Source organism: Daldinia childiae (assembly GCF_008694065.1).
Source record: "Daldinia childiae strain JS-1345 chromosome Unknown Scaffold12, whole genome shotgun sequence".
In the NCBI taxonomy this organism is placed as follows: Eukaryota; Fungi; Ascomycota; class Sordariomycetes; order Xylariales; family Hypoxylaceae; genus Daldinia; species Daldinia childiae.
In genome coordinates, this window is record NW_022984653.1 from 541,307 (window position 1) to 556,837 (window position 15,531).

The 15,531-nt window shown below is 47.4% G+C and overlaps 3 protein-coding genes across 3 annotated transcripts; 2 read left to right on the top strand and 1 right to left on the bottom strand.

The window, feature by feature from the left end:
- Positions 1 to 872: 872 nt before the first annotated feature.
- GL218_08381 (putative white-brown complex like protein 30) lies at positions 873 to 6,130 on the top strand (the record flags this gene model as incomplete). The annotated part of the gene is made up of 4 exons (XM_033585182.1): positions 873 to 1,386; positions 1,443 to 3,864; positions 4,779 to 5,191; positions 5,241 to 6,130. 4 exons carry the CDS (start codon positions 873 to 875, stop codon positions 6,128 to 6,130), a joined length of 4,239 nt encoding a protein of 1,412 aa, XP_033440848.1.
- A 189-nt stretch (positions 6,131 to 6,319) lies between these two features.
- GL218_08382 (Oxygen-dependent choline dehydrogenase) lies at positions 6,320 to 9,117 on the bottom strand (the record flags this gene model as incomplete). The annotated part of the gene is made up of 7 exons (XM_033585183.1): positions 6,320 to 6,395; positions 6,460 to 6,728; positions 6,930 to 7,859; positions 8,000 to 8,047; positions 8,101 to 8,696; positions 8,832 to 9,004; positions 9,059 to 9,117. The coding sequence occupies 7 exons, from the start codon at positions 9,115 to 9,117 to the stop codon at positions 6,320 to 6,322; spliced, it is 2,151 nt and encodes a 716-aa protein (XP_033440847.1).
- A 4,600-nt stretch (positions 9,118 to 13,717) lies between these two features.
- On the top strand, positions 13,718 to 14,939 carry GL218_08383 (putative glycosidase crf1; the record flags this gene model as incomplete). Its single annotated transcript, XM_033585184.1, has 2 exons — positions 13,718 to 13,814; positions 13,870 to 14,939. 2 exons carry the CDS (start codon positions 13,718 to 13,720, stop codon positions 14,937 to 14,939), a joined length of 1,167 nt encoding a protein of 388 aa, XP_033440846.1.
- Between the last annotated feature and the right edge of the window lie 592 nt (positions 14,940 to 15,531).

Below are 15,531 nucleotides of genomic sequence, written 5' to 3' on the forward strand. Positions count from 1 at the left end.
ACAATTCTTTATATTATTGTTGCTTTATTTTATTTATGCATTCCTTTGTCTTTCTCATATTCTCGACTTTTCAGTCTTAATGGAGGGTCAACCGTGGTGGTATGATTTGTCAAGAGTCCAAGAGCTGGCATCATGCTATTAATAAAACCATGTCTCAGTCACTACATTAGGTCTTATTCTTCAAGAAAAATAAACTGCAGCCTAATATGCACACTGTCCGATATGCTAAGCCTGACGTAGCACCTCCATTAATAGGACCCACGAGCTCAGCACCGCCAAGCTATTATAAAGTTGCATCGCCGCACAAGAGCCGCTAGGGATGTTAGGGAGAAGCAAAGAAGCAAGGAGTCGATAAGGCTGACAGTTATGGTTTTTGTAATTTTACCTAGCTGTAGGAGTCTAAGGCGTTGGAAGAAAGTCCTTCCGCTGTCGATCCTTTCAACTTCATCGCCATGCGCAGCCACGATAGGTCATTTCCCGATCAGGATGACTTCCCGCAGGTCCAAGGACCCGTATCATCCTATACGGGATCAGCATACCGGCCCTTTATGTAGAATGTCGTGGCCGCCTATTCCACCTTCTATGGTCTCTAGGATTAGTTACCAAAATGTCAGGCAGTCTATTGAGGAGTTGTCTCAGGCAAACTGCACTTGTCGAGTAACAACATTGTCCAAGTTTTTTATTTTTATATACTGTTACTCAAGTATAGCATTTGTTAAATCCGACTTAGACTAAACCGTGTTTAACTTGTTGTGTACTACCGACTAGCGATGAATAGGTCTATCACATCGAGTTGATTCGACACAGATATTACACCGACTATTTCATAGAGGCGGATCCCGCTAAGGTAGACGCAACGCGAAATTGTCACAATGTCGATTCTCGCCCTCCCGCAAGACCCCTTCTTACCTCAAGAGCCATCCAGAGGGCCGCTTTTCCTCGATACGCAAGCATGTCTCTGCGCTCTACGGGGAACGACGAATTCAGACAGTAATATAGCATGGCAGTGTATAGGAAACCAGACGCAAGGTGTTTATAATGTGACGACCGGGAAGTGGTTTAACAGTGTAGGGCCTTCTAAGATACCTGAGGAGCTCCTCATATCAGATGCGACGAATCATCCCGATACTAGCAAGGCTTTCATGGTAGATAATTCTACTCATGCCTTAATCGATCTCAACCCCAGTAAACTTAGCGTCTGGGATCGAGCGTGCACGGGCGAGAATCGCACATCTTTCTCTACTTCTTACTATAGGGCTGCAGCAGAACTCGAAAAAGATGACCCGCCTGTCGATGCCGCCCCTTGTTGGCGACCCGGAGCCCTTCCGATCACGATTCAGAACGCGTCGAGCTGGGAGACGGTCGGGTGTAATGAGGGTTTTCTATGTAAGTTGGAAGTCCAAATAGTTTTAAGACAGAAGGCGTGCTGATGACCGAACTAGGTACTAATAACACCGTAAACTCGTTACCACAATTCTGTCCTCCTATAACAGAGTGCCAGATAGCGAGACTAGCAGGTTTCACTTGTACTTACAATGGTAAAAACTTCGGGATGGGCCCTTTTGAGCCCGTCGTTTGCCAACAGGGGTATTACTGTCCGCCCGGGCGCAACGAAATGATTACCTGTCCAGCCGGCTCGTATTGTCAACCTGGTGCTCCCTCGCCTACACCGTGCAGCGTTGGAAGCAGATGCCCCGAAGGGTCGTCATACGAAACATTCCTAATCCCGATCCTCGTCTTAATCCTCGTCGACATCGTCATAGCTATACTACTCGTTTTATATTACATCCGCAAGCGCTTCTGGAGGGCCCGCGAACAATCCATCGGCAACAAGTTGAAAAGGAGGACTACCTTCGTGGGAAAGGTCACAGGCTACAAGGAGATCTCTGGCGACGTAGACAATGACCATGAGATGGTGCCGATGCAGGCGACATACATGCCGGGTCAAGATGCGTGGACTGGTTTCGAAGCTGCGCTGGAATTCCCAACACCGCAGAGTTCTACATTAAACATTACCGAAAGCGGATTCTCACCACAGCTACGAGCATTTGTTGAGTCTATGCGGAGAGTAACCGACGGCGCTCGTTTCGGTCTATCGTTTGCCTATTCTGACCTCAGTTTTCACCCCAAGGGAAACCCAAAGCCAATTCTACAAAACGTTACGGGGTCTATCGAACGTGGCTCTTTAACAGCTGTCATGGGTGGTTCCGGTGCCGGAAAGAGTACTTTCGTAAACGTTCTTATGGGGAAAACCACTAATACCGGCGGTTCAGTTATGATTAACAACGTGCCTGGGAAGATCAAGAGATATAAGAAGCTCATTGGTTACGTGCCGCAAGATGATATAGTATTACCTGAACTAACCGTCTACGAAAATATCCTCCACTCGGCAAGGATACGTTTACCTCAAACTTGGAAGGATGTTGATATAAAAGCTCACGTCAACTCGGTTATCGACTGCTTGGAACTGTCTCATGTCCATGACTCGCTAGTTGGCAGCGTTGGAAAGCCTGTTATTAGTGGTGGTCAAAGGAAACGAGTTAGTATCGGAATGGAACTCGCCGCAGCGCCTATGGCCATCTTTCTCGACGAACCTACGAGCGGTCTTGACGCCACGGCTGCGTCCTCTATTATGCGAACACTTAAAGCGATTGCGCGACTGGGTATATCTGTTATTGTGATCATCCATCAACCGCGCATGGAGATCTTCGAAATGCTCGACGACCTCATCTTACTAGCAAACGGCCAGATCATCTACGAGGGACCGGAGGCCGGCGTGCAGGAATTCTTCGAAACTGTCGGATTCAGCTTCCCCCCGCACAGTAACTTCGGCGACGTCGTTACGGATATTATTACTGGAAATGGCAGGATATATAAGCGGACTGGCGACATATCGAAGGAAGCACTGATTGCAAATTGGGCACAGTCGAGTAGAAACGCGTCGATTAAGGAAAAGCATGCTTCGGTCAGGTACTCGAGGACGTCTATCGCGGAAAATAACTCAAAGGGTCGAGAGTTGTTGAGGAAGAGAGGTGCGCCGCGTTGGAAACAGCTTTGGTTATGTCTGTCGCGAGCTATGCTCCAGCAATGGCGAACAAAGACGGCATTCTGCTTCGAGATGGGACTGGCTACAGTGGCAGGGCTACTCCTTGGATTGGCCGAGAACTCGAAAAAGGGTGTACTATTCACTGGAATCTATAACGCGCCGTATGATGTCTTATCCCTAGCAACGGATATCAAGTCGGTTCCCGAACTCGCGCTTCTAATGGCCATTGCCATTGGTCTCGTGGCCGCTGCACCCGGTGTCAAGGTCTTTTCGGAAGAGATGCTGCTATACCGCCGAGAATCCGAAGCAGGCCACTCGCGCATCGCATATTACCTCGCGAAGAATATCTCTGTTTTACCTCGTATGGTATTCGGCTGCATGCACTTCTCGACGGTGATCCTTCTGCTCTCCGTGCCTATTATCCCGTGGGGCACGGCCTTCCTCGCAAATCTCGTCTACTTCTACTGCATCTACGGCCTCGCCAGCTGCATCAGCATGATAGTCCGACGAGAAGACGCGCCTCTAATAGCGACTATGATCAGCCTGATCGTCGGTATCTTATCAGGCGCCGCGCCGCCTTTATCCAGTGCGAAGGATTGGCACATGGAGTGGTTATGGCGAGCGTCGCCGGGTACGTGGCTTGCTGAGCTGTATTTTGGCCAGCTCGTCAACCCGTTCCGGTATCTCTACAATGTGGAGTTGGCTGCGCAACAGGTGGGCTTCCATCTGGACTGGAATTGGCGTAATATAGGATTATTAGTTGCTATTGGTTCTATATACCGCGTCCTTGCGTATCTTGGTTTGCTTGTAGGAAGCCGGTTACGTGTATAGAAAGGTAGAAAGGGAGGGATTAATCATATACCAGGTACTTATTATTATATATAGATAGCACGTGGTATAAAGGGGACATATTACTGGGAAAGGTCACTAAGCTTGTGATAATTATATATATTACTCTTCCCTGTTTTATAGATTATCTTGCATCATACTTAGCATAGTTCAGCGTTTTATGAAAAAAGCGTTTCATCGTTTATATCAACGTATCTCTCCGTTATTGTAGTAGTCGAGTGGGCTATAGCGTCTAATCTAAAATACGGGGAGCTGAATCTTAGCCAAGAATTGGTGGCATTTATGACCTACCGTAGAATTCAAATAAGCGCCAGCGTTTTAGTCCTGTTGGTCGATTCACGCGTAGACTCGGCATAATCTGCCTTGCAAGCTGCCTTGATGTTTAATACCTCTTTCGTCAATAATCAATAACGAGTACGTCCAGACCTATGCGGGATAATTGCTTCTATCATGAAGTTGTTCTTTGAATATTCCCCTTTTCTATCCACGATTGAGGATATCTTACGTAGAGAACAGTAGCTCTCAATATTTATAATTCAGTTCAGGTCGACAGATAGTAGGTTAGCAAGTCACCCTCAGCCATGGAAAGTCAAAACGGCGATAAACCGCATATAGGTATCGTAGGTTCGGGTGTCTCCGGACTTCGATGCGCAGATATTCTCTTATCTCACGGCTTCAAGGTAACCATTCTCGAGGCCAGAAATAGGATCGGTGGGAGGGTGAGTGAATCCCTTACAGCTACTAGAGCAAAAACTAACCAAGTCTATTTAGATATGCCAATCAGATGAGTTGGGCTACACTGTTGACATGTGATTAAACCATCCATATTGGTGTCCCTAAAAAAGGCATTCGCTGAAACGATTTTCTCATTCTCTAAGTATAGTGGCCCAAACTGGATTCACACCTGGGATAGCGGCGACGTACACCCAATCCTAAAACTTGCAGTCGAAACCAAGACGCCTCTTCACCATTGGAACGGAAAGCAACTCATCTATGACTCGTCGGGCAATAAAGTGCCAGAGGAGAAGTCTGAGAGGCTTTCAACTCTCTTGTGGGAGATAATCGAAAAGGCGTTCAAGACTAGTGAGGCAGCTCGGGAGAGGGATAAGGGGAAGAGTATTCCACGAGAAGAGTCTCTACATGATTTCATCAGTAAGAGAGCAGTAGAGGAGCTGAAAGATGAGGAAGACCGACAAGTCCTCATTCAAATGAGTGAGATGTGGGGTGCCTACGTTGGCGAGCCTGTCTGGAAGCAAAGTCTAAGATTCGCTTGGATGGAAGAATGCTGTGGCGGTGGTAAGTTTACGTGAAAAACACATATCCTCAGGGTCTAACAAGATGATAGAAGAGGTATTCGTCGAGTCGAACTACTCTGCGATTTTAAACAGAATTGCGAAGGCAGCAACTGAACAGGCCAAGGTCATACTTAATTCTAAAGTCATATCAATTAATACTTCGCATCACGATGAATCACAGAAAGAGGTCATTCTGAGAGTAGAGAGCGGGAATGAATACAAATTTGACCAGGTTGTGATGGCGACACCGTTAGGATGGCTCCAAAAGAATATGGATACATTCGAACCCGCTTTGCCATCGAGGTTGAGTTCTGCTTTCCACAATCTGAAGCTCTCACAACTTGAGAAAGTCTTCATTACGTTCCCTTCCCCATTCTGGATCTCAGATACAGCGGCTGAACCATTCCCTGCCTATACAAATTGGCTTACACCATCGTATGCGCAGGATACCAATCCACACGGCTGGCCCCAGGAGATCTGGAACCTGGCCGCTCTCGCCGCGCCTAACAATCACCCTACTATCCTCTTTTACCTATACGGCGACTGCTCAAGACACATTGTCAACACAGTATACGGCCTATCGAGCGCCGAGAAGTTTGCTTTCCTACGGGACTTCTTCCAGCCATACTACTCACGGCTTCCCGGCTACGACGTTGCGAGTGAGGCCTGTGTTCCAAAAGCAATCCTAGCTACCGAATGGTTTAAAGACGACCTGTGCGGTAACGCGAGCTACTGCAATTTTCAGGTCGGCGTTGAAGAGGCAGATCAGGATATCCTTGCGATCCGACAAGGATGCGTCGACCGCGGACTGTGGTTCTGTGGCGAACACGCAGCCCCTTTCGAGGAATCTGGTACTGTTGCTGGCGCGTATCTCTCTGGGGAGTCGGTTGGCAAGAGGATTGTGGAACTGTATAAAGGTGAATCTAATACAGAAGAGTAACTATTATTGTCTCAAAGAGAGTATGTCCTTAGTAAGTTAGGACATATCTACCTAGGTATATACACGAACTAAATAGGAACAATGATAGAGTACTCTTAGACCTTATGACATCTAACCTAGCCAGCATTTAAGTACGCACTCCATCTTGTTCAAAGGTACCTAATGTATAGCACCTAAATATACAACTCTTTATCTTGCATCCGCGAGGATATCATCAGCCGCCTTTTCAGCCAACATATAAATCCCCACCACAGGAAACAACCCCCTATACTCATTTAATATTAGCTTTCCACTCACTCATACGCACATACGTAAAAACAAAGACTTACGGGATCTTCGGGAACACCGACGCATCCACGACTCTCAGCCCATCCACCCCGCGAACGCGGAATTGGCCATCTAAAACAGCCAAGGGGTCGTCATCCGCACCGATCGGGCAAGTACACGAAGCGTGATGACCCCACGCCTCGTCGCGCGCCCACTGCTTCAAGTCCTCGTCTGATCGTATCTCAGCAGGTGGCCACACGCGCTCGAATGACTCGCCAGTCTCGAGAGGCTCCAGGTTGTCGAAGATTGAGATCGCTAGACGCATGCCGTCCTACAATAACAGCAGTTAGCAGTTCCTTCTTTTGGCAGGTGAGATATTGGTCTGGGAGGTTAGGTATGCGTGTCTCGGCAGTGGCTCCTTGGTTATATTGATTGACTGCCTGATTGAAGCACCAGCTCCCGAGACAGGCCGAGTAATGCGACAAAGGCAAGGGAAAGCGGGTCAGGGGGGAGAAAACGCGGCGCTACATACCACCACAGCCTGCAAGTCCTTATCTGCGTCCGCCGCGCGAGAAATGTCACCCTCGCCGAAGTTGCGGAACGTGATACGCGGCGTGTCGCGGGGATCGGCACTAGTCAGGTTTACGGTGCCGGCGTTGTTGCGCGAGCGCGCCTTGAGCACCAGCCACGTGAAGTAGTTCTTCTCGGCCGGCGTGACCACCGTGCTGCCCATGCCCGGGAAGTACCCCTGGTATAGACCCGGGACGCCGCCTACCCATAGGTCCTGGTCGGGGCCCGCAGTCGACGATCGCAGGAACATGCCCATGGCGATGCCGTCGGTGGCGTACGAGCCGTGTGCTAGGGCGTTGGAAGCTGGCTGCGCCCATGTTTCGTAGCATGGGTCGTCGGCTGTTGTGAGGAATGTGCAGTTTTGGAAGAGCGTGAAGTTACTCGACGATGCGACCGTTACACCGGTTTCGTATCGGTCCTGTAGGTTGCCGCCGACGCCGGGGAGGTCCTTGATAACTGGGATGTCGAGTTTTTCTAGCTCCGTAGCGGGACCGATGCCAGAGAGTTTCAAGATCTGTGGCGTGTTGAAAGCTCCCCCTGAGACGATGACCTCGCGAGTCGCCGAGACGGATCCGGGAGTACCGGATTTTCCGGTGGGTCTAGACCGGGGATCGGCCCGGTATAGAGCTTCGCCATATAGGTAGTCGACACCGGTAGCCTTGGGTTTATCGCCCGTAGTATCGAAGCTCACTTTCGTAACGAGAGTATGCAGCGCAATGTCTAAGGGATACTTCTTCGAGCCGTCGGCGTTCTTAGCCGTGGCTATGTCGTAGATCCAGTTCCGTGGCGTCGAGCGCTTCCACTCGGGGGAACTGATAGATAGGGGGACACGGCTGAACACCGAGATGCCGTCGCGGTCTGGAGAGTTGTTGTTGATGTCGTACTCTAGGAGCTATCATCTAGTTAATACTGTGGAGCTTGCGTAAGACAGACGTAGTGCGTGTGCGCATGCGTATGTGTACGCGTATGCTGTGAGAGTGTGGCTTGGGGGGGTGAGTTGGGGTGCAGACAAATAAAATAAGGGATGCTCACTTTATCAAGACGATCTGCGATTTTCTGCGCGATCCTCGGTGGCAATACCTACATCAAGGATATTAGTTTGCTACAGCCTCCTGCGCATGTTGTGCACTTACTTTCCCGGCAATGCCATTACCCCTAATGGAGTTTCGAATGTAGCTTAAGGTACTATCTGTCTGAATTCCCATAGCAGAGGCGGCTGAGAGGATAATGGAGACGAAATTCAAATCGTTGGTGTATAGCGCCAGAGGCTCGATAGTTGTCGGGAACCACCCGTTGAATCCATGGGCCTCGGTGGTATCATCCTTGGGAGAAAGATATTGATTCTTTTCTAGTTTTCTGAAGTAACCTCTCATGTTCTCCGCGCCCCAGTTCTGATCACCTGTCAGGTTCTTGATATAGTCCCAGTCGTTTCTCGCTGGCGCAAGGGGCACCAGAGCTAGATGTTGAGTACAGCCCCCTAACCCGCCGACGCGAGGGTAGTAGTTCCCGAGCACCTCGGAGCCTTCCGGGGGGTTCACGCCACTGTAATAATCTCCATCTGGGGTGAGGTACGTCAACTTTCTATCTCTCTTGGTCTGCGCATCGTCTTCATAGTGTCGAGTAAAGAAACCCCAGCTCAGCTCGGTCCTTTCCGATGCCCCGATATAGAGAGTTGGGATCTCGACTTCGCGTAACCTACCGTGGTCGCCACCGGCGTCGATCAGCAGAACTATGGCATGATTTAGCGGTTGGCTATGTTTTAGACATGTCGAGAGAACAGGGGCTAGTGGCTCATGAAAAGATCTCGAAGTGGCACTCTTATCTCAAGACGAAGAGGAGAGAAAATAGATGACGGTACACATACCACTGTGGCCCGCGAGTGCCAACCGGGCTGCAAGGGGAGAGCCCCCGGCGCCAGAACCTACGATGATATATTCATAGGATTTGTTTCCAGGTGGGTTAGCTGTCAGCTGAGACCCGCTTGGTGGATAGTTATTCTGCTTGGGAAGGCGAGGGACGGTTATATCTATCTCGGCACTGTTGTCATTAGATTGTATCTTAGATGGTTCATCTGGTGGTAAATGGACAGACCTCGCTTCCACAGCTAATATCGCCGCACCGAATAACCCGAGAGTTGCTATTAGCTTCATATTGTCTTAAGGTTAGGTACGATCAATAGAACCATACGCACTACCATTAAGACCATAGGGTTCCGGGTATTTAATAGCGAGAGCCCGAAGAATAGCATATTGGACTTTATTAAAGGGTGGTCTTCCTTAAAGGGGGTTGATCATGAACTACGGATAATAATACTAAGTCCAGAAGACAAATCTATGAGAGCTAAACCAGAAGGAAGAGGCATGATTCCTACAATAACATCATTTACACGCATCTCGCTTCTAGCATTTATTACAGCGCCGCCTTAGAATTATGCGGGCGTCGATATACTTATGAACTATACTGAAACATTGCGATCGGAATAAATAAAAACAACTAGAATTAGTTAGTTTTCTATAAGTATTTTCTAGAACGACTGCAAGTTTAACACATATTCGAATTTTTATTGAACTAAAATCAAGCACTTCGAATTGGCAGTTGCCATCATGCATCATCTGAGACAATGGCTGAGATAACGGGCGCCGGAGCTGAACATCCTCATCAAAGGAGTCTTATCATCCTACTCTCATGGCAGGTGGTTGCTATCATGAGACTTAAAGTGAGCAAGTTGGAAAGGGGTCAATAGTTCATGATTAATGCATGGCGCCGAACTCTTCGGACTGTTCCTCCGTAATAGACATTTCATCGGAGTAGTGTATTGAAGTGTACCTAATGCTTGGGTAGTTACACTGATCTGCACAGCTGACAGACAAGCCACCTAGATCGAGACATAACTTGTGAGGGGCTTCGCGCAACGCAAGAGATCATGAAATGTGATTGTTAAGACGGGGCTTTATGGGTGACATTACCAAGCCCGAGCTATATTCGTGACTCGGGTAGTATGGGTTTATATTCTTAGCCGTTGCTAGTTTCCCATCATATTATCACTTAGGGTAAAGGAGCGTACCCGCATAACGTCTGACTTATGCTATCGACATTTATTATTTCTTGCTCCGTTTTTCGTCGCCAAAGCTTCCTCGTAATATACCTTAGGTAATGTTTATTCGTGATTCTAGACAGCCAATAGTTGTGTGAGAGGGACTCTTAATAGTCATCGGAGACTAATTCTATCTCACTTTAGAAGTGAAATGAGATATCTAATAACTATACCTTATAATAGGTAAGTATTATCCGATACTATCCATATCGTATCATGTATCGTATATCGCGCCTAGTAATAATAGTATGAAGGCGATAAAATATATACTAGTTAGATCATTACTGCTAATGACACGAGTCACGCCACGTGTAAAGGCGGTCATATCCGAAAAGCTATTTTACTTGTACTATCGAAGAGAGTATCCCTAGAAGAATATTCGAGAAGTATTTGCGGATACCGTCTAACGTATAGACATAGCATAGCCTATAGTATATCGTGGGGAAATCAAACTAAAGAGATCCATAATCGAGGCGGAGTTATTTGGGCTTCAATAACGAAGTCGTGTAAAAATTAGTGCTAAGTACCTATACTATATAGTTGCAACTGGAAATAAGTCTAGTTAGGTACGCAATAGTTAATACTTTATAAGATAGAGTAACTATATAATATGACGTGTTGAACTTGTTGCGCAGGTTAGAATTCTAGTGTCTTTGTTGTTTGGCGGAGAATACGCAGAAGTTGCGTGGCCGTGAAGGAATGTATAAAGATGTGTGGAGGCTGGTAGGAAAGAAGGATGACGAAAAAGTTAAATTTAGAGTTAATACATGGCTCTACCCGCTTTCCCGTCTCCTTGGCAAGTCTGCTTAAAGCGGTTATATTTTGAAGTTACGGCCTATACGCTCGCTGCTACGTAGTATACAAATGACTAATTTAAGGTACCTGCCTAACCTAAGCCCTTTTCATTTTTTGCTTCTTTTTCCCTTCCCCCCCTCCGTCCAAGCCTCTCGTGATGGCGGAACCCCCGAGACCGTGTTCAGCCATATTCGGTCATATGGACACGGAATACGAAGCTTACCCCGGCGGCATCAAATAATTGCTTACCATCTCGCGACGTGGGCGGCTTCTTGTCTGTTTATTATTCGGCGACCGCCTATGCAAGTCAGCACATCTATGCACCTTAGTCTTAGCTACTTTGCAAGTGTGAAATTTTCTATTTTTCTTTTTTTTTTCTTTTATAATTCAAAAATCTGAAGATAGCATTGTATATAATAGTGAATAATAAGGGGCTGTGCGCAAGTCAGGTTTCGGAATTGTCGCGCAGTTCTGGCGGAAGTACGGAGAGGGAATCGGTGGATTGATTGACACAATCAGGGTTGTTTCAACCAGAGTGTCGGATCGATATCATAGGTAGTACAACACAGTAGCATAGTCGCACAGTCACAGGGCTGCATGCGCCATCTTTAACGCACGACCGATCGGTTCTCGGTCTGTTTGTGGCGTTTCTTGGCGGTCTGGAGGGGTTCTTGTTAAAAACATGCCAAAAACAACAATTGGTTGATATTGATTCCAGGTATCACATACATATAGGTAACAAATTTCACGTGGGAATTACGAATTATAAAAGTACTTATTTCAGAAAATCAACAAAATTGTACTATTTGATATTCGGGCTATAAATTGCGAATGCGAAACAAACATGTCAAAAATGCAAAAAAGATGATACAAGTTAAAATCTACAATAAAAAAAGAAATATTTGATTTCGTCCAGGCTCGAACTGGAGACCTTCAGTGTGTTAGACTGACGTGATAACCAACTACACCACGAAACCTTGTTAGAATTTTGTTCAAGAGGTAGCAATTATAATTGCCTTACAATTCAGCCTGTCAAAAATTGTGAAGCTGTCAAGCTAAACCGTCTACTGCTAGCTAATTCTGCGATAGGCTATTCCTTTATGATCCCTGCATAGCGCGCATTTCATTTGTACCTGGCATAAATTACACCATTTTAGGGCGTGGTCGCTAGAAGGGGGGACCCCTTATGCAGGCTGAGATTTGGCGTTGAATTAGCTGCTGCAGCTGAACCTAGGCTGGTCCCAATAGCTGCCGTATAACCGTAAAACGGTTGGTTCCAGAAAGCGCCGCGCCGCAGCCAAGAACCGTATACATACTTAAGGTATGCATCTTTAAATAACATAAAGGGCTAAGGTGAGATGAAGACGGCTATTGAAGTCGATTTTAGGAGGAAGGATGTATTGTTACTTATATTGTTACTTAACAAAAAGGTTGAATATGGGGAATATGGGGCTTGAATACCCTGTCGTCTTGGAAGATGGCTATTGTTACCTCGGGTTTAGGAATTTGGGAATTTGGGAATTTAGGAAGATGGATTCGGGCATCATTTGGCAACTTCTTTTCTGGGTCCGGATCAATTAATCCAAGATGATGATGGCTCTTTTCATAGAAACCTTCCATTTAACTCCTGACAAGAATTCAATAGATTCTAACTTACCCAAGAAACTTAAGGAACCCTAGAACTTGCGGCACAGTTTATTGCCTGTTCCGTACATAGTGTCGGCGTTTCATAGTCTTTTGACTTAGTACTGCGTATAAGTGTTAATAGCGGATTTTGTCAAAAGCCGAAATATTATTAGGCCTGTTCAGTGTCAGGTCAGCATTGGACTTCGCCGAAGCGACAACAACATACTATATCCACTTCATCCCCGGTTGAACGGACACACTAACATGCGCAACACGCATTGATGATTAATGAGATGGCGAGATGGTAGGATATGTCATCTATCGTTTTACTCTTTGACGTGTTTTTCCTTGCTCATCTTTATCAATTTTTTTATCAATAATAAAGTCCACTTATGCTTATTTGGTCATCTGAGCAATGTGCGCACAAAGGTCACGATCATTGTTTAACCGCGATGCTATAGAAGTTGCAACGTCACTTTCTTGGGATGGCGATGGGGTGATACGATCTGCTCGTTTATTATTAATTTTTTTTTCTCTTATGTACTGTGACCCATGATAGCCCCTGGGATACGAACAGGGGACTATTACGATGCGAGATGATGGGGCGCAGCCAGGGGTCTCCCCTGTCATTTTCTAGGACCATCAATATTCTAAATATTTGATTGGTTTAGACTGTTCAGCAGAGCCACAAATCTGGAGCACTCCCTGCTGGGCAGTCTCGGCTCTAACTCTCTGTGGACTAGTAGACTTACCGAGTCTGGACTTCCTAGACCCATCCTAGACAGGGGAAAGAAGAGGCCTTACCTACCCAAACAAGCAGGCTCGGCGTCCTAGAATGGTCCATGACAGGCAGTGACTCGGGTACAGAGTAAGAACGAGAAAGGATATTCAATGGAAAGAGCTGGTTACTCGGTCGTTGGCTCGTAAATAAAATCATAGCCGCGCCCACTTCCCTGTAAAATGTCCCCCTTTCTTCTATTATTCCCACACCTTCGTTTACCAAACAACACATTCCTCTCTACAGCTGTCTGTCTTACTGTGCAGCGTGGTCCGTCCACTTCGTTTTATTAAAAAACAATTTCTGTCTCTCGTTAAAACAGACCCCTTCAGCTAATACTCAACTTTTTAATAAATCTACTCCTGCCTCCCTTAACCCTGTGCTCTTCTGCTCATCTTTTCACGATCACACAGACTTGAGCAATCGTAGATACCCACTCGCTTCAGCACCGACCAAAATGTTCTCCAAGCTTTTGTCTACCGCTGCGGTGGTCCTGGCAGCCACCCAGCTCGTTTCAGCTCAGACCCATACTGACTGCGATCCCACCAAGAAGAGTGAGTTCAGCTTCAAAACCATACCTAGGAGTATTAATTGCTAACCTAATATCAGAGTGCCCCGATGACCCTGCTCTAGGCTCTACTATCACCGTTGACTTCACCAAGGGCGAGAACGACTTTTTCAAGGTTGCCGATGGTACGAAGCTTACCTACGACACTAAGGGTGCTGTCTTCACCATCAACAAGGAGACTGATGCTCCTACCATCACCAGCAGCAAATACATCTTTTTCGGCAAGATCGATGTTGAGCTCCAGGCTGCCCCCGGCACCGGTGTAGTTACTAGCTTCGTGCTACAGTCTGACGACCTCGACGAGATCGACTGGGAATGGCTTGGTGGTGACAAGGCTCAGGTCCAGACCAACTACTTCGGCAAGGGTGATACTACCACCTACGACCGTGGTGCCTACCACGATGTCGCCAATCCCCAGGACACTACTTACAAGTACTCTATCGACTGGACTAAGGACTACGTCCGCTGGTTCATCAACGACAAGCAGGTTCGCGAGTTGAAGTATGCCGATGCTAAGGGCGGCACTCGATTCCCCCAGACTCCCATGCAGATCAAGCTTGGTACTTGGGTTGCTGGTCGTTCTGATGCTCCTGAGGGTACCGTCCAGTGGGCTGGTGGCAAGACCGACTTCAGCCAGGCTCCCTTCGTCGCTCACTACAAGTCCCTTACCATCCAAGATTACAGCAACGGTGTTAAGAACGCTGAGAAGTACTCATGGGCTGACGGCTCCGACGGTTCTTACCAGAGCATCAAGGTTATCACTGGTGACGGCAGCGATGATGAGACTACCACCAGCAGCTCTGCTTCCAGCACTGCCAAGTCTACCAAGACTTCTTCCGAGGCCACTTCCACCAAGACTTCTGCTAAGAGCACCCTAGCCACCGTCACCTCTACTGCCAGCGCCTCTGCTACCGCCTCCGCCTCCGCTTCCGCTTCTGCCTCTGAGTCCGCATCTTCCAGTGGCAGCGATACCTCGGCCGCTCCTTCCAGCAGCAGCAGCACCTCTGCCACTGCTCCTCCTGCTAGCGTGCCTACTACTGGCGCTGGTATGAAGGTTGGCTTCAGCGCTGGTGCTATCGGTGCCTGCCTGATGGCCGCTTTCGTGCTATAAATGCATCTTATGTTAGATTTTGCGAATAGCGCCCTTTTAGGCATTGGTGAATTGGTGATCTGTGGTTTCCACTACTACGAACCGGCCGTCTTTACTTCTTCTGAACGATCCTTTTACACATAGCTAGAGCTCGATTGCCCTCCCGCGCGCCTTGTAGAAGGTAACGGGAAAAACAATCTGCCTCTTTACATCCAAATTATTGCTTATAATTACGGTTCACGTGGATTACCCGGGCTTGACGTCCAGCAGACTACCGGTCGCCGCGGCGCTCCGGCGAACGGGATGGGTCAGTCATCGGAACGATTAATTGCATGTATATGGAGTTGAAGAGACGATACCTAAGCGGAGGTTATTTGGGGACGAGTTATATATATAGGATTGGGCGGAATCTTGCAAGCTTAATGGCTGTGCTGCCATCCAACGCATGATACCAAGACGTACAGACAATATAAATGTTCATTTTGCAGTCATTCTTTATACTCCGCAATCGTGATATCATTGAAACTTGATTTATCAGTTGTCGGATAGATTACAGCTCTTGTTTCGACGTTGAATTTTTCACGGAGCCGTTCCGAACGTTAATACAAGGCGG